This window comes from Hyla sarda (genome assembly GCF_029499605.1).
Source record: "Hyla sarda isolate aHylSar1 chromosome 1 unlocalized genomic scaffold, aHylSar1.hap1 SUPER_1_unloc_5, whole genome shotgun sequence".
Classification (NCBI taxonomy): Eukaryota; Metazoa; Chordata; class Amphibia; order Anura; family Hylidae; genus Hyla; species Hyla sarda.
In genome coordinates, this window is record NW_026607591.1 from 742,006 (window position 1) to 763,170 (window position 21,165).

The 21,165-nt window shown below is 44.1% G+C and overlaps 1 protein-coding gene across 1 annotated transcript in view; it reads left to right on the forward strand.

Moving 5' to 3' along the window:
- Nucleotides 1-10,344, forward strand: part of LOC130298221 (oocyte zinc finger protein XlCOF7.1-like) — a 69,190-nt gene extending 58,846 nt beyond the window's left edge. Inside the window, exon 6 of the mRNA XM_056551139.1 lies at nt 9,306-10,344. Coding sequence (XP_056407114.1) covers nt 9,306-10,261 — 956 coding nt within the window. The 3' untranslated portion in view covers nt 10,262-10,344. The remainder of the gene's footprint in view (nt 1-9,305) is intronic.
- The last annotated feature ends 10,821 nt before the right edge of the window (nt 10,345-21,165 follow it).

Consider the following 21,165-nt stretch of genomic DNA (forward strand, 5'->3'; position numbering starts at 1 on the left):
ACAGTACATATCAGCTGCAGAGAAAGTTGTTTTTAGTTATTTTCTGTTTGACCACACTGCTCTCTGCTGTCACCTCTGCCCATGTCAGGAACCGTCCAGAGCAAGAGTTTCTCCTACTCTGGACAGTTCCTGACATGGACAGAGGTGTCAGCAGAGAGCACATCCTGTGAACACAACAGTTCAGTGTGAGAAGCGTGCGGGTGTGTCCCTGTTTGAGCTCTCCAGGACTTCTAAGAAGACTACAGAGGCAGGTGTTCTAACAGCTTTTCCCAGGAGGGTGGCAGACTCCTGGGGAGAGCCTCCTTGCATGGAGCCCCGGAAATCTCGAGCCTCCACTCCCCGTTCTTCCAGGCTGGCGGGGGGTGGAGAGAAAACTGCAACAGCCATTGTTCCGTCCGGAGATAGAAAATCTGGCAGAGTCTGCAGCAATGCAGACTCTGCTTCCACGGCGACGGGTGCCATCCAGAGATCTGGAGGAAGCAAGGCGAGGAGGAAAAGAGTGGAGATGTGGGCAGAGAGAGGGCCCAAGGAGTCGAGCGATACATACTGCTCCCGCATGGCCGCACGCTTTGCGGAATATGACCAGTGCGGTAAGGAGCTGAGGATGGCCAGGGAGGATCTACGTGTGGCTCAGAATCTGGTGAGCACGGGGTCCAAAAAGAACAGGCCAGAGCTAAGAAAGAGGATCACAGCGCTGAAAAGCAAGATTGTGAAGCTGGAGGAGAGGAGATACGAGATCCTGGAGGGAAGCGGTCTTTTCCAGGAAAAGCTGGTGAATGGAGACCGGCCATGAAATCCCCAGGTAAGGTGGAGGTGGATGATGGGGAGAGTAGTAGCGGTGAAGATAGTGATGATGGTGGTGAAGAAGAAAAGGAGGAGGAGAGGATGGAGGAAGATGCTGTGCCTGTGGCTGCCCCCTGTTACATCCAGACCACCCAGGATAGCTACATTGATCCGGCCCAGGTGGCGCTTCCTTCCAGTGAAAGCGAGGAGGATGATGTGGAGAGTGAGGCTGGGGGCTTATTGAGGGCTATAGTCATGCAGGAGTCCCCAGCCCACCTCCAGAATTTCACCTTTGGGGATGATATATGTGATGATGTGGCAGTGAAGAGGAAAGCAAAGAAACAGAAGACACAGGAATCTGTACAGTATGTATTTGTTCCTTTCCAGCAGTCTGGGTCAGCTGCAAAGCTGGTTCAGGCTGCTGGGTCCCCCAGACTGCCAGACCCCGTTTCTGTGGTGGAACGGAGCCAGCATGGGGGGTACAGCATGGCGTCAGTAAAGGCTGTGGATGCAATAGATGTGAAGCCCACCCATCCTGCCGGTAGGGAGGGGCAGGATGGGCTCATGGTGGGCAGCTCTGGCACTACAGTACCGCCCCAGGGTGGCAGGGGGCGTGTCCAAGTGCCAGAGGCGAGCTATGCTGCCGTGTGCTCGGGGGGTGGTTCCCTGAGTGCTGTGGGCACTACCGGCGCTTCAGGGCACTCCCCTGTGAGGGGGGGGGGAGTGTCCGGGCGCCGGTGGCAGAGAGTGTTGCATCTGTGTGCTCGGGGGGGCGGTCCTCCCAGTACAGTGTGTTCTGCGGGCGCTGCGGGGCACTCCTCTTTGAGGGGGGGGAGTGTCCGGGCGCCTGGATCAGCTGCAGAGCCCGTGCGGTCAGGCAAATTAAGCACTGGCACTGTGGGAGGAGCTGTGGTGCGCCCGGTGGGGCAGTCTCAGATTCAGGAGGAGACATCAGCCATGGAGGAGGAGCCATCAGCGCCTACCCCAGCAGCTAGACCAGGACAGAAAACCTATATTAAACCAACAACACTACAAGTCCCAGCCAGCCCAGAATTTGTTAGGCAGGATGATAAGAGTGCAAAATGTGAGAATGATGGGTGTAGTAGTGTTGTGGATGAGAGGAATGTGTGTGGGAGTGTCAGTGGAGTGAATGTTGGTGGTAGTAGTGGTATGAATGAAAATAAAGATGATGAGAGTAGTGGTGTGAATGGTGGTGTTAGTGGTTCTGGGTCTGGGTCTGGTCTGGCTGCCCCCCCGGTAGTGACTATCCTAGGAGCTATGCCAATGTTGCTGTCGGGGGTTCAGGGGGGTCCCCGTCTCCGTTCGGCTCTGGAGGCCACTTGCAACAGCACCTCCTGGAGGCTCTACGTAGGGGCGACAGGTCGATCCAGGTAGAGGGAAGGGGTGAGGTTGACCTCTCTTTCTGGATAGAGAGGCACGGTTTGGGGGCTTTCCGAGAGCAGAATGGGGAGGTGGTCTGGTCCCTCCCGACACCCGGGCAGGACAATAACCGTAGGAATGTGGTCTGTCTGATTTGGAGGGGCGAGGATGCATGTCCACCTCGTGCTAAAGTGGTTGAGCTCCTCCTTCAGATGGAATTCAGGGCGAGTGACATCTTTGCCCCGATTCACCCCTACAGTTCGTCTGAGTTTGACGTCAGTTTTGTTCGGCCAGAGGGTCTTGAACTCTTCTGGTCAAACTATTAAGTGGCGAAGAACGAGCCCGGCTGGCGGGATTTCGCCGTAAAGGCGATTTCCCGTCAGAACTCAGTCAAGAAAGTGACCGTTTTGACCCGTAACAAGTCGCTTTCTTGTTATGACATCATGACCTGGCTCGGACGGTATGGGGATGTGACGGACATGCCCAAGAAAAACTTTGATGAGCACGGGATCTGGTCCGGGGCCTGGACGTTTTCCCTCAAACTCAAGCGTTCAGGGAGTACGGTTGCCCACATTCCGTCAGCCGCCTTCCTTGGACGTGATAGGATCCAGGTCTTCTATCAGGGGCAACCTAAGGTCTGTCACAGGTGTGGCAGCCCCACCCACTTTAGCGCAGCCTGTAATGTGCAGGTCTGCGCTTTGTGTGGTGGGGTGGGTCATCTGGCCGCATCCTGTCAGCAGATCCGGTGCCACCTGTGTGGTGTCCTTGGGCCGTTGTCCTAGCGCCTTCGCCCGTGCAGTGGCCGCTCCAGCTGAGGAGAGCTGTGAAGTTGCCTCAGCTGGGGAGGGTACAGGCAGGGATGGGAACGCAACAGGGCTAGTGAGGAGGAAAAAGGGCCCTGCCAAACTAAGGCGGGAGGAAAATCTGAGGAGGAGTAGGGAGCTGGAGAGTGCCCAGGTGGCGGATGTAGCTTCAGTCCCTGCTCCTGAAGCTGGCCCTGTAACTGCTGAAGCCCTGGAGGAGAATGTGCTGGATGAGGAGATGAGGAGACTTCACAGAGAGGATGGCAATATGGCCGACCCTTCCGATTCCTCCCACTATGAAAGTGTGGATGGGGAGAGTGGGGTGAGGCCCAAAAAGAAAGTTAAGGGCAAAAGGAAAGGGTGGAAGAGGTCAGAGCCCTCTGAAGCTCCTGGTACTATGGGCCAGGTCCAAAGCGGAAGCCTGGCTGCCCCCCCCCCCCTCTTATTGACCTGTCAAACCGATACCTCGTCCTCTATACCATCTCCTCCCCCTCATTGGAGGGGGAAGGTGAGGGCGAGGTGCCTAGGGAGAAGGAGCCTCTGGGGGATCCTGGGCCCTGTCCTGTTGAGGCACCTTCCTCGGAGGGCAGGGCTAGACCGGGGCCGGAAGGAGACGGGGACCATATGGATCTATCAGAGTCCAAAAAAAGATCAAAGAGTGGTTCTGCCCCCTCATCTTCTTCAGAGGATGAGGGGACCAAAAAGAAAGGAAAGAAAAAGTAAAAGGTGTGGCCGTCTAATTCAATCACCCCTGTATGGCGGCACTCACCCCATTGACGCTGGCATCTATTAATTGTGCCAGCATAAAGTCAGATACAGCTAGATTTGCAGCCTTTTGATTTTCTCGGCCGTGTTGAAGCCGACATTTTCTTTTTACAAGAGACCAGGTTGTCAGATCTTGCCTCTCTGGTAAAAGCCGGAAGAGAGTGGAGGCGCGGTCCCTCCCACTGGTCTCTTGCGGCTGTGCCGTATAGTGGAGTGGCGGTCCTTTTAACCGCTTCTGTTGAATGCCGACGGGTTATTGAATTAGAAATGGGGAGGTGATTTTAGATGTCCTCATGAAGGGACAGGAGCTCCGGCTCATTAACATCTACGCCCCACAAACTAAGCGGGGCCGTAAAGATCTCTTTATGAGGATTAAGCCCTTTCTTTTTACAAGTTGGCAAGTGATCTTTGGAGGGGACTTAAATAATGTCACGAGGTCCCAAGATAGGAGATGCTCCAATGGTCCGCTGACTTGCGATTGTGTGGCACTGATTAGCATAGCTAGAGAAGCTTGCCTAGAGGACGCCCGCATCCGGAGCCCCTCAGGCCACGCGGCTTTCACCTATCATCAAGGTAGTCGCAGGTCTAGGATAGATAGGTTTATTTCACCACTTAACGACCACGGACGAGTATAGACGTCCAGATTGGCGGGCGTTCCAGCACCTGCACGTCTATACTCGTCAATTATTCTCGTGGGTGCTGCCCAGTGCACCCACGAGATTGCGGCAGGGACTTGGCTGTATCTCACAGCCGGGACCCTGCTGCACTGCCGGGACCGAAGTAAACTTCGGTCCCGGCAGTTTTAACCCTTACAGCCGCGGTCGGAAGTGACCGCGGGCTTTAAGTGTAATGATAGAAGGAGGGAGCTCCCTCTGTCCCCCCTGCAGCACCCTGCAGACAACTTCGGTCCCGGCAGTTTAACCCTTACAGCCGCGGTCCGAAGCTACCGCGAGCTGTAAGGAGTTTTGACAGAGGGAGGGGGCTCCCTCTGTCTCTCTCCTGTAGCACCCCGCAACTATCGCGGGGTGCTGCTGCTTACCTGGGCACCTGGGGGTCTTTACAAGGACCCCAGGTCTTCCCCGGTAATTGCCTGCAAGGACGTGCCAGAGGCACGTCCTGATATGCTGCCTGCTAGTGTAAAACTAGCAGGCAGCATATATCTGCAATGCTTTGGAATACTAAGTATTCCAAAGCATTAAGAAAAAGTGAAAAAATAAAATAAATAAAAGTGTATAAAAACAAGAAGTATAAAAAAAGTGTAAAAAAATTAATTAAAAAAAGTGTTAACAAAAAGTGTGAAAAAATAAATTAAAAAAGTGTGAAAAAGTGTAAAAAAAATAAAATAAAAACACATGTATTAAATAAATATAGTAAAAAATAAAAATGTATAATGTGTAGGATCACACGGCGCACATCCCATATTACATGCTGTGGATGCCCGGCAACAGTCACAATAATGAGCTCCCTGCTGCGGCTGTGTAGCTTTGTGTGTCCACTAATAGCGGCGGATTTCCCGCCAGCAGTCATGAGCGGACACACTGAGCTACCCAGCCACAGCAGTGATCTTGCCCTTGTGACTGCCGGGGGCATCCGCGGTGTGAAATATGCTGCGGATGCGCTCTATGTAACCCTACACTGCGTCCCATTCATACTGCGTTTCCGCAGTATTAGAGGTATCCTTCAGCATCACGTCAAAAAGAGTGATGCTGACGTATACTGTAGCAGCTCCATTCATTTCTGAAGGAGACTGCTACAATATACATTGGCATCCCTTTTTTGACATGACAACGGACACCGATACTGCAGAAACGCAGTATTCATATAATGATGCCCTGAAAGCCAAAGGGGGCTCCTCTCCTTCTGGGTCCTACCACGCGGCCAAGGGACCAAATATGGCCTAAGCGGGGGTTAATGCATGTGCACGCTAGCTTTTTGTTTTTTTTAACCCCTTAAGGACTCAGGGTTTTTCCGTTTTTGCACTTTCGTTTTTTCCTCCTTACCTTTTAAAAATCATAACCCTTTCAATTTTCCACCTAAAAATCCATATTATGGCTTATTTTTTGCGTCACCAATTCTACTTTGCAGTGACATCAGTCATTTTACCCAAAAATTTACGACGAAACGGAACAAAAAAATCATTGTGCGACAAAATCGAAGAAAAAACGCCATTTTGTAACTTTTGGGGGCTTCCGTTTCTACGCAGTGCATATTTCGGTAAAAATTACACCTTATCATTATTTTGTAGGTCCATACGGTTATAATGATCCCCTACTTATATAGGTTTGATTTTGTCGCACTTCTGGAAAAAATCATAACTACATGCAGGAAAATTTATACGTTTAAAAATGTCCTCTTCTGACCCCTATAACTTTTTTATTTTTCCACGTACAGGGCGGTATGAGGGCTCATTTTTTGCGACGTGATCTGAAGTTTTTATCGGTACAATTCTTGTTTTGATCACTTTTTATTCATTTTTTAATGGTATAAAAAGTGACCAAAATATGCTTTTTTGGACTTTGGAATTTTTTGCGCGTACGCAATTGACTGTGCGGTTTAATTAACAATATATTTTTATGGTTCGGACATTTACGCACGCGACGATACCACATATGTTTATTTTAATTTACACTGTTTTATTTTTTTTATGGGAAAAGGGGGGTGATTCAAACTTTTATTGGAGAAGGGGTTAAATGACCTTTATTAACACTTTTTTTTTACTTTTTTTTTTTGCAGTGTTATAGGTCCCATAGGGACCTATAACACTGCACACACTGATCTCCTATGCTGATCACTGGCGTGTATTAACACGCTTGTGATCAGCGTTATCGGCGCTTGACTGCTCCTGCCTGGATCTCAGGCACGGAGCAGTCATTCGCCGATCGGACACCGAGGAGGCAGGTAAGGGCCCTCCCGGTGTCCTGCAAGCTGTTCGGGATGCCGCGATTTCAACGCGGTGGTCCCGAACAGCCTGACTGACTAGCCAGGATACTTTCACTTTCTCTTTAGAAGCGGCGGTCAGCTTCGACCGCTGCTTCTAAAGGGTTAATACCACACATTGCCGCGATCGGCGATGTGTGGTATTAGCCGCGGATCCCGGCTGTTGATGAGCACCGGGACCGACGCGATGTGATGCGGGGTCGCAGCGCGACCTCGCTTCATATCGCGGGAGCCGGCGCAGGACGTAAATATACGTCCTGCATCGTTAAGGGGTTAAAGTTGATATGGTAAGAAGGGCTTACAGGTGACCAAACTTGGGCCTAAGGTGGTTTGGGTTCAGTGTGTATATGTTAGTATGTACAAGTTTGTGTGTAAGTTGGTTGGGAGGAGTGCTAGGTGGGGAGGGTGTTTTTTTTTTGTGGGTGGTGGTGTTTTGCTTTTCTTTTGGGGACCTGACATGGATCAGTTAGGGACAGGACTTTGTGTATGAACAGTATGGACTCTGACCCATGTGCAGGAGGGGTGGTGTGGGAGAGGGTACAGTTTTAGTGTAGGGATTTTGGTAGGGTTTTCTATTGTTTTTGTATGTTCTATGTAGTGTATATATTTATTTTTAGTTAAATACTATATTATTATGTTCATGTGATTTTGTATGTATATATATATATATATATATATATATATATATATATATATATTTTTTTTTTTTATATTATAGCATTACAGCAGTTATGGCAGTCAGCTGCAGGCATCCTCCATTGTATGCATTTTTATGCTGGGGATCGCCCCTAGCAATGGACTACAAGGGCAGGATCTGCTCCCCCAGTATAAATGCATAACTGCATTTGGGGTTGAGCACCTCCAGCCATTTGAGACCACGTTTTTTGTTGTTGTATGTTTATATTTTGCTAAGCCAAGTTGTGCTATTTTTTATTTTTTTTTGTAGTGGTGTGCTTGTTATATTTTCTGTCTTGTTTTCTCGTTGTGTTTCCCGAGTATGGATGTTTTTGAGTTGTAGCCAGGTAGTGCTAAATTTTATTTTCATATTTTGATAAGCCAAGTTGTGCTATTTTTATGTTCATTTTGGTATGTGTGTGAGTGTGTTGTTTGGTTTGGTTAGGTGGGTTGGCATATTTTCGGTTTTTGTAAAGCTGGGCTGGCCGGTTAGGCAGGGTTTTGTTTTTGTGTTTTGTATTTCTTATTTATGTTATATCAATCGTAGGGGCCTCAATCACATTACAGTCTTATCCAACGTAACTTATAGAGAATCTGACCCCTTGTTCTCCACACTAAAGCCAATAAACTGGGTTATAGTGGGGTAAACAGCTTTACAAAGAGGGGTCACTTACTCAGAGCCTTTTAGTATATGCAGAGTTCCGGCGCTATAATCTTTAGCTCCCAGCTCTATCTGTATACTGCTGCTGTCTTTATGGGATCAGTTTATATAGAAGTTAAACACCTCCCCATTAGCTCTATCTGTATACTGCTGCTGCTATCTGTATGGGATCTGGATATATAGTAGCTATACATCTCCCCTCCAGCTCTATCTGTATACTGCTGCTGCTATCTGTATGGGATCTGGATATATAGTAGCTATACATCTCCCCTCCAGCTCTATCTGTATACTGCTGCTATCTCTATGGGATAAGGATATATAGTAGTTATACACCTCCCCTGTGTTCATACATTACATATTTTCCATGATTTTCCAAATTTGCTTTAAAAATTATGCTATTCCCATAGTTGCGCAAATTGCAGAAAAAACATGTAACCATGGAAACGTGTGAACTATTCTAAAGACTTCAAATCTACAGAAAACAACTAAATAGTGAATATAGGTAAAGTTTTGCCTCGTGGCGATATTTCTCCAAAAAACCTTCACCTTGAATAAGAAAGTGCCCTGATAAGTTCCATAAGGTATGGGGGGGGGCGGTGTGGTTCTCCCTCGGCTTTCACCTCTTTTCTGTCCTCCTCACTCTTGGCTCCTCCTTTTAACCCTTTCCTCTTCTGTCTTTCTCCTTCCTTTCTTCCCCCACGATCAGACATTTTATCCTTTGGATAGTGGATAAGATGTCTGTGGGTGGAGTACCCCTTTAAGGTTCCCGGTTTAGGTTGTATTGTGTCTGTAGTCAGTGACTGTGTTATGCAGCTGTCCTCACTCTGTATACATCATGCTGTGCTGAATGGGATTTTGTCATAGACTTCCATGGTCTGTACTTACACTGTACGGCTCTTTACTCACTTTTTAGTAAAATAAGTTTAAATTAAAAAAAACGGAGTAAAAGATAACGCTGTGTTATACATACCGATCGTACCAACCTGATCTATGAGCATAACAAGTCAATTTTACTGCACATAACATGATTGTTAGGACTCAATGCCGGGACTCTGCTATTCATACAGCCTGACTATGGTCGGATATTCCTGTGATCGTATGGACCGGACTTATATTTTAATGCACAGTTAATACAATGTAAGATCTGTCCCACAAAAAACAAGCTCTAAAATGCAGTGCAGATGGAAAAAAAGGAGTTATGGCTATGAGGAGCGGAGGAAAGAATGAAAACACAAAAGCTTACATTTCCTGGGTTGTTAAGGGGTTAATACTGATAATAAAATCTGTGTTATTCTCTGCAGATTCTTGTACCAGGAGATCAGAGGAGAATCTTATATCTTCAGATTATAAAGCAGATGATGATATCACACAAGATACATATGAAGAACATTCCATTATCCCAGATACACCCTCAGCCCTTCACAGCCAAGATCTGTCATCTCATCCTTATATACAGGTCCTGTCTTCTCACTCATCACAGGATGTTCAGCAAAAAGAAAGTCATAGAAGGGGTGTTGGACAACAACGAGCTCATACAGGAAAGAAACCATATTCATGCTCAGAATGTGGGAAATGTTTTACTAAGAAATCAAATCTTGTAGTACATCAGAGAACTCACACAGGAGAGAAGCCATTTTCATGTTTAGAATGTAGAAAGTGTTTTACTGATAAATCAAGTCTTCTTAGACATCAAAGAACTCACACAGGGGAGAAGCCATTTTCATGTTTTCAATGTGGGAAATGTTTTACTCGGAAATCAAGTCTTGTTCAACATACAAGAACTCACACAGGGGAGAAGCTGCTTTCATGCTCAGAATGCGGGAAATGTTTTACTAAGAAATCACATCTTGTTCAACATACAAGAACTCACACAGGGGAGAAGCCATTTTCATGTTCAGAATGTGGAAAATGTTTTACTGACAAATCAAGTCTTGTTCAACATCAAAGAATTCACACAGGGGAGAAGCCATTTTCATGTTCAGAATGTCGGAAATGTTTTGCTTCGAAATCAGATGTTAATCGACATCAAAGAACTCACACAGCGGAGAAACCATTTTCATGTTCAGAATGTGGGAAATGTTTTCCTGGGAAAACAAATCTTTTTAAACATGAAAGAACTCACAGGACGGAGAAGCTATTTTCATGTTCAGAATGTGAGAAATGTTTTACTAATAAATCAGGTCTTGTTGTACATAAAAAAAACTCACACAGGGGCAAAGCCATTTTCATGTTCAGAATGTGGGAAATGTTTTACTAAGAAATCACATCTTGTTCAACATCAAAGAACTCACACATGGGAGAAGCCATTTTCATGTTTACAATGTGGGAAATGTTTTACTCGAAAATCAGACCTTGTTGTACATCAAAGAACTCACACAGGAGAGAAGCTATTTTCATGTTCAGAATGCGGGAAATGTTTTAGTAAGAAATCACATCTTGTTCAACATAAAAGAACTCACACAGGGGAGAAGCCATTTTCATGTTCAGAATGTGGAAAATGTTTTACTTGCAAATCAAATCTTGTTACACATCAAAGAACTCACACAGGGGAGAAACCATATTCATGTTCAGAATGTAGAAAGTGTTTTCCTGACAAATCAAGTCTTCTTAGACATCAAAGAACTCACACAGGGGAGAAGCCATTTTCATGTTTAGAATGTGGTAAATGTTTTACTCAGAAATCAGACGTTGTTGTACATCAAAGAACTCACACAGGAAAGAAGCCAGTTCAGAGCAATAAATGATGCAGATAACACATCTATATATTAACCATGTACATAGGATATCTGACATTTATACATATATCATATACTGCATCTCCAAACTTGTTACCAATTGTTAAAGGGGTACACCGGTGGAAAACTTTTATTTTTTTTTAATTAACTGGTGCCAGAAAGTTAAACAGATTTGTAAATTACTTTTTATTAAAAAAAATTGTAATCCTTCCAGTACATATTAGCTGCTGAATACTACAGAGGAAATTATTTTCTTTTTGGAACACAGAGCTCTCTGCTGACATCACAACCACAGTGCTCACTGCTGACACCTCTGTGCCTTTTATGAACTGTCCAGAGTAGGAAAACATCACCATAGCAAACATATGCTGCTCTGGACAGTTCCTAAAGTGGACAGAGATGTCAGCAGAGAGCACTGCTAGTGATGTCAGCAGAGAGCTCTGTTTTCCAAAAAGAAAATAATTTTCTCTTTAGTATTCAGCAGCTAATAACTACTGAAAGGATTACGATTTTTTATTTTAAGTAATTTGCAAATCTGTTTAACTTTCTGGCACTAGTTGATTTGAAAAAAAAAAAAGTTTTCCACCGGAGTACCCCTTTAATAAAAGTTTTCTTTCTTATATGATTTATTATTCTTATATTCATCTCCGCACACTGGACTTATAATAAATGTAATATTGTCCCTGACGTTGTATATAGGGAATGTAACGCGTCAGTGTTGTCCCCGCCCCCTTCTCATTATGATTATAGAGACTTTAATTCAAGGCATCAGACAGGATCCGCGCGTCTCCCTTGAAGATCGTCTCTTCTGAACATAAGACGCTGCAGATACTTTTATTTATCACAAACCCTAGACCAGCGTTTCCCGTCTTGACGTCTATTTTCGGTCTCAGATCATAAAATCCATTTTTCTATATGAGAAGTCGTCAATATCTCAGCGTCCCCCGGGTTCAGTAAACATCGGTGTAATTCTTTTCCTTTTCTTTGTCCTCCCCGGGGTATAAAATCCCTAGAGATCTGATCACATCTGGTACAAGATCTCTTTACTTCACACTTTGCGCCATTATTACACGGATTGAAGACCCAGTTACACGCTCGTAAATTCCCATATATGTCGTGGATTGGAAGGAAAAAGGTTCTTAAATCTTATATTTACCAATAATATTTTATATTTTTACAGTCCGTCCCTATCATAGTACGGAATTGTTATTTTTCTTCTATCCGATGGTTATTTAGTAATTTTGTTATGATTCAGAAGAGACCACGTGTCCCGTATAGATGCTCACCCTGAAGACATTAGACGGCGGTTTTGTGTTTCCGGATTTACACACTTATTATAAAGCTTTTCCTTCGTCTGGATTATTAGAGCTCGTTCGCTCTTCTTTTTCTCATCCTCCCCTTTATATTCCTCCTCATGTGGATATGGAATTCTCCTCAGTCCCTCCTTCTATAGGGCCCATTTTGTGGCCCTCGCACTCCTCCTTGGCCTCTCTAGTTCTTTCCTCTTTTATATATAACTTTGTCGGTATTACGAGACTGCTCTACGACTGATTCTGATTTCCCTTCCCCCCTAACCCCACTTTCTTTACTCCCTATGGTTATTACTAAACACATTTTCCCTCTTCCCCTTTGTGGGAACGTTTACATTCTTTTACGTTACGAGATTTATATTCTTCTACTAAGACTTTGGCCATAGAGGAATCTCAGGCTTTCTGGGGTTTTATAAGTAAATGTATCTTTACTCTCCAATGTTTTAAGCGTTATACTAACATACGTCCCTGAAATTGGTTAGAGAGATTGTATTTATTCCCTAAATAATAATACTATCTAAGCTTTATTCTTATCTGATTTCTTCTGCTCCTAATAGTAACCAAAATGCGTCTTATATGAGAAGAGGAGCTGAATATCCAACTCGCTGAAGAACAGTGCGGATTTATCTCTAGCGCTCACATGGCTCCTCCCCCTGTATTCGTATACAGGAGAGTTCATATAAGTTATATTGTCGGGGGTATGGGACTCCTCCTCTCCTTTTGTCACATGGTATTCCAGAAGCTTCTCAATGTTGGAGGTGTGGGTTTGAGTCGTGGACTCTTTTACATATACAGGGGTCTTGCTTGAAAATGTTATCTCTCTGGCGGGAAGATATTTCAATTACCGTATATACTTGTGTATAAGCACATTTTTTCATGGTGAAAATTCCCCCCTCGGCTTAAACTCGAGTGAAAAAAAAAATTTGCACTGACATCAGTCCAGGCATACAGATGGTGGTGGTCTGGAGGCCCTCCTTCTCCGCTTTGGGCCGGCCCTGGACTCATCCATGGTAGGGACTGTCTGCACAGGGACCGTCCGCATACCGGTGGGAAAAGTGAGCTGATCTTGTCCCTCCATCCGGCCCCTGACTAGTGATGTTGGGGTAGGGTCGCCGCCACACAGGGATTCCCCTGATGTCACGGACCTCTCCCTTTCCCGGCTGCCAGGCAACAGGAGAAGACCTGCCGCCGCCGAGAGCTACAACTGGGAAGGTGATTAGACGATAAGAGAGGGGGATGGATGATGACAGGAAGGGGGATGGGTGTTTGTTGCAGTGGGTAATGATAGGCTTATACTCGAATTAATAGATTTTCCCCAGGTTTTTGTGGTAAAATTATGGGCTTCGGCTTATACTCCTGTATATACGGTATTTTCTTGGTTACAACAAAAAGAGATAAATTTTACTCTGGAAATGGTTCTTCTTGCGGTTACTTCTTCGGATTTCTGTCCTATGTCGACTTGCTGAATCACACACCTACTATTGGTGACTAGACGCTTATTCCGATATACTAGAGATCTTCTACCCCCTCCAACCATCGGTGCAAAAAAAGTTCCCAGTTCAAAATTTGAGAAACCTTTTTCATGGCAAAAGTTCTTAAGAAATTCCTTGGAGACTTGTTTTCCTTAGATTACTTTTAGAACCTTTTCATTAAGTAATTATGTTTTATGCTAGACGTCAGGTTTATCTATTTCTTTTCCTATCTATTTCTATCGTTCTTTATTTTTTTTCTAAAGTTCTAAAGAGTTTATTACTTAGAGTTTGTAATTTCTGTATTATTGCGGCAATATGAATATTATTGTGATGTAACGATGATTTGTTACTATCACGCAATGCAAATTATTTAGGAAAATTTGGGTTAATCTTAAAAGAATTTGTCATATAAAAAATAATCTTCGTTTTACACCGGTGGGGTTTAACCCTAGGTTGAAGGAATTTAATGAATTTCAAGATACTGGTTCTTGGATTAAGGTCGGGGTAAGAATAATTGAACACATTTTTGTGAAAAGGAAAACTTGCACTTTTGAAAAATTAAAAGGGTATTCCAGGCCAAAACTTTTTTTATATATCAACTGGCTCCGGAAAGTTAAAAAGATTTGTAAATTACTTCTATTAAAAAATCTTAATCCTTCCAATAGTTATAAGCTTCTGAAGTTGAGTTGTTGTTTTCTGTCTAACTGCTCTCTGATGACTCACGTCCCGGGAGCTGTGCAGTTCCTTTGAGGATATTCTCCCATCATGCACAGCTCCCGGGACGTGACATCATCATTGAGCAGTTAGACAGAAAACTTCAGAAGCTAATAACTATTGGAAGGATTAAGATTTTTTAATAGAAGTAATTTACAAATCTGTTTAACTTTCCGGAGCCAGTTGATATATATATAAAAAAGGTTTTGCCTGGAATACCCCTTTGAAAGTAAGATGTAATATCGGTGAATCCTATAGATTCAGATATTATCAAATATATCACACGTATAAATGCACTGTAGATAAAACACTTTCAGGTTGATTCACATAATATTATAGAATTTTTGGGGAATGGGTTCTATAATAAAAAAGATATGACCCAAATATACCAAAAATTATTAGTGGAAATAAAGAGAATTTACATAGAGTAGAAGGGAGGTGGATGAAACAATTTCAGTGTAAAAATGAAGATTTTTGGGGTCGTGTGTTTAAGAATGTTAATAGGGTTTCAATTAATAGGGGTCACAGATTTATCCAGTGGAACATTTTGTGGAAAACTCACCTGGCTCCGGATGATTTGGTGAGATTTGGGTATAGGCTTGACGCAGAATGCCCAAGATGCCAGCTAAATGAGGCAGATTACACCCATATTATTTGGGCGTGCAGAAAAATTCAGAAATATTGGGAAAGGATATATCAAGAACTTAAAAAGAGATTGGGGATAGATATACCATTTACATTTGAGGTAGCTATTTTGGGAGATAATACGGAAATAAATAAGAATTCAGAACTTTGCTTGAAATTCCTCTTTTATGCTAGATTATTAATTGTAAGATTGTGTCTTTCAGAGGTGGTCCCAGATATAAGGACTTGGATAAATCTAATAAATAAAGAGATATGAGTTACTGGCAAACAAAGGATCCGCTAGGGAAGGGAAAAGACTGGTCTCTCTTTATTTTGGGGGCGGGGGGGGGGAGGTTGGGATGTTATGGGGTATTAACATAGAATATAATTGTTATACATGATGTGATAAAAATAAATTTAAATTAAAAAACGATGATTTGTTACTTTTTTTTATTATCTTTTGTTAACAATAAAAGACATTGGAGGAAAAATAAGTTTTTCTTTTATAACGTAGTCACCGATCCAGCGATGTCATCTCTATAATTTTACATGGGAGGAAAAGAGTCTCATATATGGCTACAAGGTAACAGGACATGAGCAGATTAGACATATAAAATCACTTCTATCTTCTGGCTTCTAGGACATTCTGATCCTATAGGTGTTAGATTAGTGGGGTCTCCTACTCTACACAGGGTCCTTCCTTAGGTTATAGAGGGAAGAACAAGTTGTATTCGGGTGAAGTGCGGAGAAGAATTAACCAGGTGGCTCTATGGTTGGTTCCCAGCTCTCTGAGGGGCTGAAGCCAGCTGTGCGCTCTCTGTTCAAGGAAAGGACTTGTTAGACGTCATTTGTTAATTTAAAGGGGTATTTTTTATATCAACTGGCTCCATAAAGTTAAACAGATTTGTAAATTACTTCAATTAAGAAATCTTAATCCTTCCAATAATTATCCGCTGCTAAAGTTGAGTTGTTCTTTCCTGTCTGGCAACAGTGCTCTCTGCTGACATCTCTGTTTGTCTCGGGAACTGCACAGAGTAGAAGAGGTTTGCTATGGGGATTTGCTTCTACTCTGGACAGTTCCCGAGACAGGTGTAATCAGAGAGCACTTAGATAGAAAAAACAACTCAACTTCAGTAGCTCATAAGTACTGAAAGGATTAAGATTTTTTTTATAGAAGTAATTTACAAATCTGTTTAACTTTCTGGAGCCAGTTGATATATATAAAAAAAAGTTTTTTCCTGGAATACCCCTTTAACCTGTTCAGGACGTAGGGCGTATGGATACGCCAGTGGGAATTCCGGTCCCCGCCACTAGCCGGTTGGGGACCGGACCGGAATGCCTTCTGAAATCATTCAGCAGGCATCCCGGCACATCCTCCCCCCCCCCCCCCCCCCCCCCATGTCGGCAATCGGAGAAAATCGCATGTCAATTCAGACATGCGATTGTCTCCTATTCTGGGCTGATAGGGTCTCTGGTGACCCGATCACACGGAAAATAGGGATGATCAGAGCTGTCAGCGACAGCCTCGATCATCCTGAGGGATAGGAGCGAGGTTGCAGTGCTGCGAATTCTGACCAATGGCAGTGCACGACAGGGGGTTGCCATGGAAACCCCCCCCCTCTGCCCACCCCTGGATGTCGGGCAGAACGGGGGGAGAAGATGGCGGAGGGTACCTGAAGAGAAGATGCTGTGGGGACCGCCGATCAGCGGTGGAGACTGCGGAGATCAGTGGTGCAGGTAGGGAGGCGACGGTGGGGGGGAAAAGAAAGGTGGCAGTAAAGCGATCCTTACTGCTGCCCTCTTAGTGCTTGCCAAACTGCAACTTCCAGCATGCCCAGACAGCCAAAGGCTGTCTGGGCATGCTGGGAGTTGTAGTTTTGCAACATCTGGAGGGTCACAGTTTGGAAACCACTATTTCAGTGGTGCCCAAACGGTGGCCCTCCAGGTGTTGCCAAACTACAACTCTCAGCATGCCTAGACTGCCCAGGCATTCTGGGAGTTGTAATTCTGTAACATCTGTCCCTTCAGATTTAGCAATTTTCACGAAAATTTGGAAAATTGCTGCTCTACTTTGAAGCCCTCTAATTTTTTCTAAAAGTTAAAATATGTCCATTTTATGATGTGAACACAAAGAAGACATATTGTATTTGTGAACCAATATAAAATGTATTTGTAATATCCATTTTCCTTACAAGCAGAGAGCTTCAAAGTTAGAAAAATGCTAAATTGTTTACATTTTCATGACATTTTGGGATTTTTCACCAAGAAAGGATGCAAGTAACGACGAAAATTTACCACCAAAATAAGGTAGAATATGTCACGAAAAAACAGTCTCAGAATCAGAATAATCGGTAAAAGCATCAGAGTTATTAATGCATAAAGTAGGGCTGCGTCCTTAAGGTGAAAATGAGCTGCGTCCTTAAGGGGTTAAGTCATGTGATCCGTTTATCATGTGATATTTGTATAGAGTTATATGTTAGGACCTGCGAGTCATGTGATGTACCCATGATTGAATGGTCACAGGTAACTAAGTAACTTGCCACCAATGAGCATTAGTCTAGCCCACACTATATAAAGGGCTGTATTCTGATCCTTCTTCCTGTTTGTTCCGGTGTTAGTTCCGGGATCATCAGATAAGACAAGCACAGATTTATCTCTTATCTCTACTCATCTCAGATAGGCCTCAAGCCATCTCACAGCAGCCACTTATAACTCCGGGACTACTTCCAAGCCAAAGTAACAGTAGCACAGTGGTTCACTCAAGTGTATGCTCAGTCCTGACAAGTGTGCGAGGTTACCTGCAAACCAGAGACCTCAGAACCGTAAAGACTGTTAATGGTTGTTATTGCTGCACAAGCTACAAGGAAAGAGTTAACGTTCTGCATAACTTCAGCCGTGGACATTCTATTACTTCCATCACCGTTTTTGGGCAGATTAGCGGTAGTGAACCAACTGGAAAAACCTGCACCCTGGCGTCACGATACAAGTAAGGGGTTAATACCAACTCGCCCCCACACAGGGTTAATACCACCAGACCCTGCAGCTAGCCTGTATCACCCGACTACCACACTACTGCCCCCTAATGATCTGCACTACTGCCCCCTAATGATCTGCACTACTTCCCCCTAATGATCTTTGACACTGCCCTCTAATGATCTGCACCACTGCCCTCTAATGATCTGCACTACTGCCCTAATGATCTGCACTACTGCCCCCTAATGATCTGCACCACTGCCCCCTAATGATCTGCACTACTGCCCTAATGATCTTTGACACTGCCCCCTAATGATCTGCACTACTGCCCCCTAATGATCTGCACTACTGCCCCCTAATGATCTGCACTACTGCCCCCTAATGATCTGCACCACTGCCCCCTAATGATCTTTGACACTGCCCCCTAATGATCTGCACTACTGCCCCCTAATGATCTGCACCACTGCCCTCTAATGATCTGCACCACTCCCCTCTAATGATCTGCACCACTCCCCCCTAATGATCTGCACCACTGCCCCCCTAATGATCTGCACTACTGCCCCCTAATGATCTTTGACACCGCCCCCTAATGATCTTTGACACTGCCCCCTAATGATCTGCACCACTGCCCCCTAATGATCTGCACTACTGCCCTAATGAACAGTTTAGATGTTTTCAGAATACTTTACCCAGTTTCCCTGCTTGTCTTTCCATTAACCTGTAGACCTGACCTCTTGGTTCCACCCAACACCCACCAGCAATCTACTTTTGTTACTATTGCTTATTTTTACATGTTTATATGGATTTGCTCTATTCTTGACTTTATTTTTGGTATGAACTTTTGCTAATAATCAGAGGTGGCTCTCCTATTAGGCGAGCTGGGCTGCTGCCTAAGGCCTCGCGCTGGAGAGGGGGGGGGGGCCTAAAGGGGGCTGCTGCTGCTTCTACTTCCGAAATGGGGCTTCTGCTACTACTGTCTAAAAGGAGCTGCTAATACTACTGCCTAAAGGGGGCTGCTGCTGCTACCACTTTCTAAAGGGAGCTGCTGCTGCTACCACTTTCTAAAGGGAGCTGCTGCTTCTATTGTCAAAGAAGGCTACTACTACTGTCTAAAGGGGGGGGGGGTGCTATTTATTTTACCTAAAAGGGGCTGCTGATTTTCCTACCTAAAGGGGGCTGCTTCTACTATATGCTGGGGGCTGCTACTACTATATAGGGGGACCTACCTACAGGTGACACCTACTTACTTGAGACACCTGTGTAATGCAGAAACCATATAAGGAGAATCTATCTACCCTTCCCCAAACCCACGTATCTACCCACTCTACTATGTGGGACACTCGTGTTATTATTACTGTATAGAGGCTAAAGGCGCTAGAAAAGTCTAAAATGTTTGTCTGGCTGGTTCTGTGGAGTTGTGGCTGAAAGAAATCATCATGACGGTCTGGGCTGTATAGAGAAGAAAAAGGAAAGTGATGAGAGAAGAGGTCACCTGATGTAACTGTATGTAATCAGTACTGTTATATGGTGTGTAGAGCCGGGGTCACTACTGTCTGTGTATAGCGGTGTTATAATGTGTAGTCATGGTGTGGTACAATCATTTGTCCCTTGTACAGTGGTGTTATTGGTGATACTGTGTATAGCGGTTTTATCCAGTATCAGTATGGTAGTATTATCCGGTCACTATATCGTGGTCATTAGGGCTGCAGATAACCATTATTTTAATAATCGATTAGTTGCCGATTATTTCATCGGTTAATTGGAAAAAACGTCAAAATGCCAAAAAAAGGGGTTCAGATGATTCTACTTGATAAATCATGTACAATGGCCATATTAATAGTTTGTAGCATGTGATTTCACCAAACAGCAGAATTATTTTATGTTTATGCCTTTTGCTGTCATTATTAATGATCCTGTACAAAAACCAGCGTAAATTTGATACTGCCGCATGGGTAACTGTCTGAACTATTCAAATAAAATGTTAATGATTTACTAACATTTAATTAATTTTAATAGTTCAGACAGTTCGCCACGCGGCAGTATCAGATATGTAAAAAATAGGGGGAGCTAATTTTTATTGGGGGAGCGGTTTCTTTCAAATTTTTTTTTTTTTTACTTTACACTTTTTATATAGCACTCCTATACACATGTGGGTATGTGCAGACTGCAGAGCATTGCACCCGACCCATGTCTGTTGTACAGACTCTGTAGTACAGACCCTAGGATGCAATGCTCTGCAAATGCTACCATGTGTATAGCAGTGTATATGTAGTACACACTTACGCTGCTTACACACTCAGCTCTGCTACATACACACACTCAGTTCTGCTACATACACAAACTCACACACTCAACTCTGCTACATGCACACACTCAGCTTTGCTACTTAAACACACTCAGCTCTGCTGCATACACACACTGACACATTCAGCTCTGCTACATACACACACTCACACTCAGCTCTGCCACACACACACAATCACACATAACTCTGCTGCATACACACACTCACACACTCAGCTCTGCTACATACACACACACACACACTCAGCTCTGCTACATATACACATTCACACACTCTGCTCTGCTACATACACACACTCAGCTCTGCTACATACACACAATATCGCACTCAACTCTGCTGCATACACACTCAACTCAATTTTCACAAAGTCTAGAGCCGCTCATAGAACTCTAGGCTTATATATATTATGATCGTGTCATCAATGTTGTTGAATGTTTTGATTCTATGATTTTCACTTTTACCTTTTTCATGTATATTTAGTTCACAATATGACAGGTTTCTTAGGTTTATATATATTTATTATAAGACACACACTAGCACTTAAACTCTACTAAAATGAAATGAAGTCCTGTGCTTCTTAGTTGAGCCATTGACAGTCAGCACTGTAATTGCGGTGGTGGTCTTACTTTTCCTTTGTGGGAAATTTGGTGATGATACCGTTCTGTAGACACGTTATGAGATGTCCCCTTATTGCCGCGTGGTCATATGTCACCTCTGGGTCTCCGTCCTTTGCCAGCAACTCATAAGCATAAGCGATGGCAAACACTCCACAGTTGTAGTTATTACTCTGCTGGTCTACGTCCAGAAAGTGCAGATGATTAAGGGGCTCGTGTACCACTCCACTGTATAGGTTTGTTATCTGGTCACGTATGGAAGGTGACAGATTGTGGGTTCTTATGCTGTCGGCCACCATGATCTTGCCATCTCTATAGCAGGTGGTTAGCCAATGCATTCTTTTCCAGTCGTTATGGATCTGAACGGCATCTTTTGTTACCTCGTACCCGGGAAAGAGGACAGCGGCCACAGGC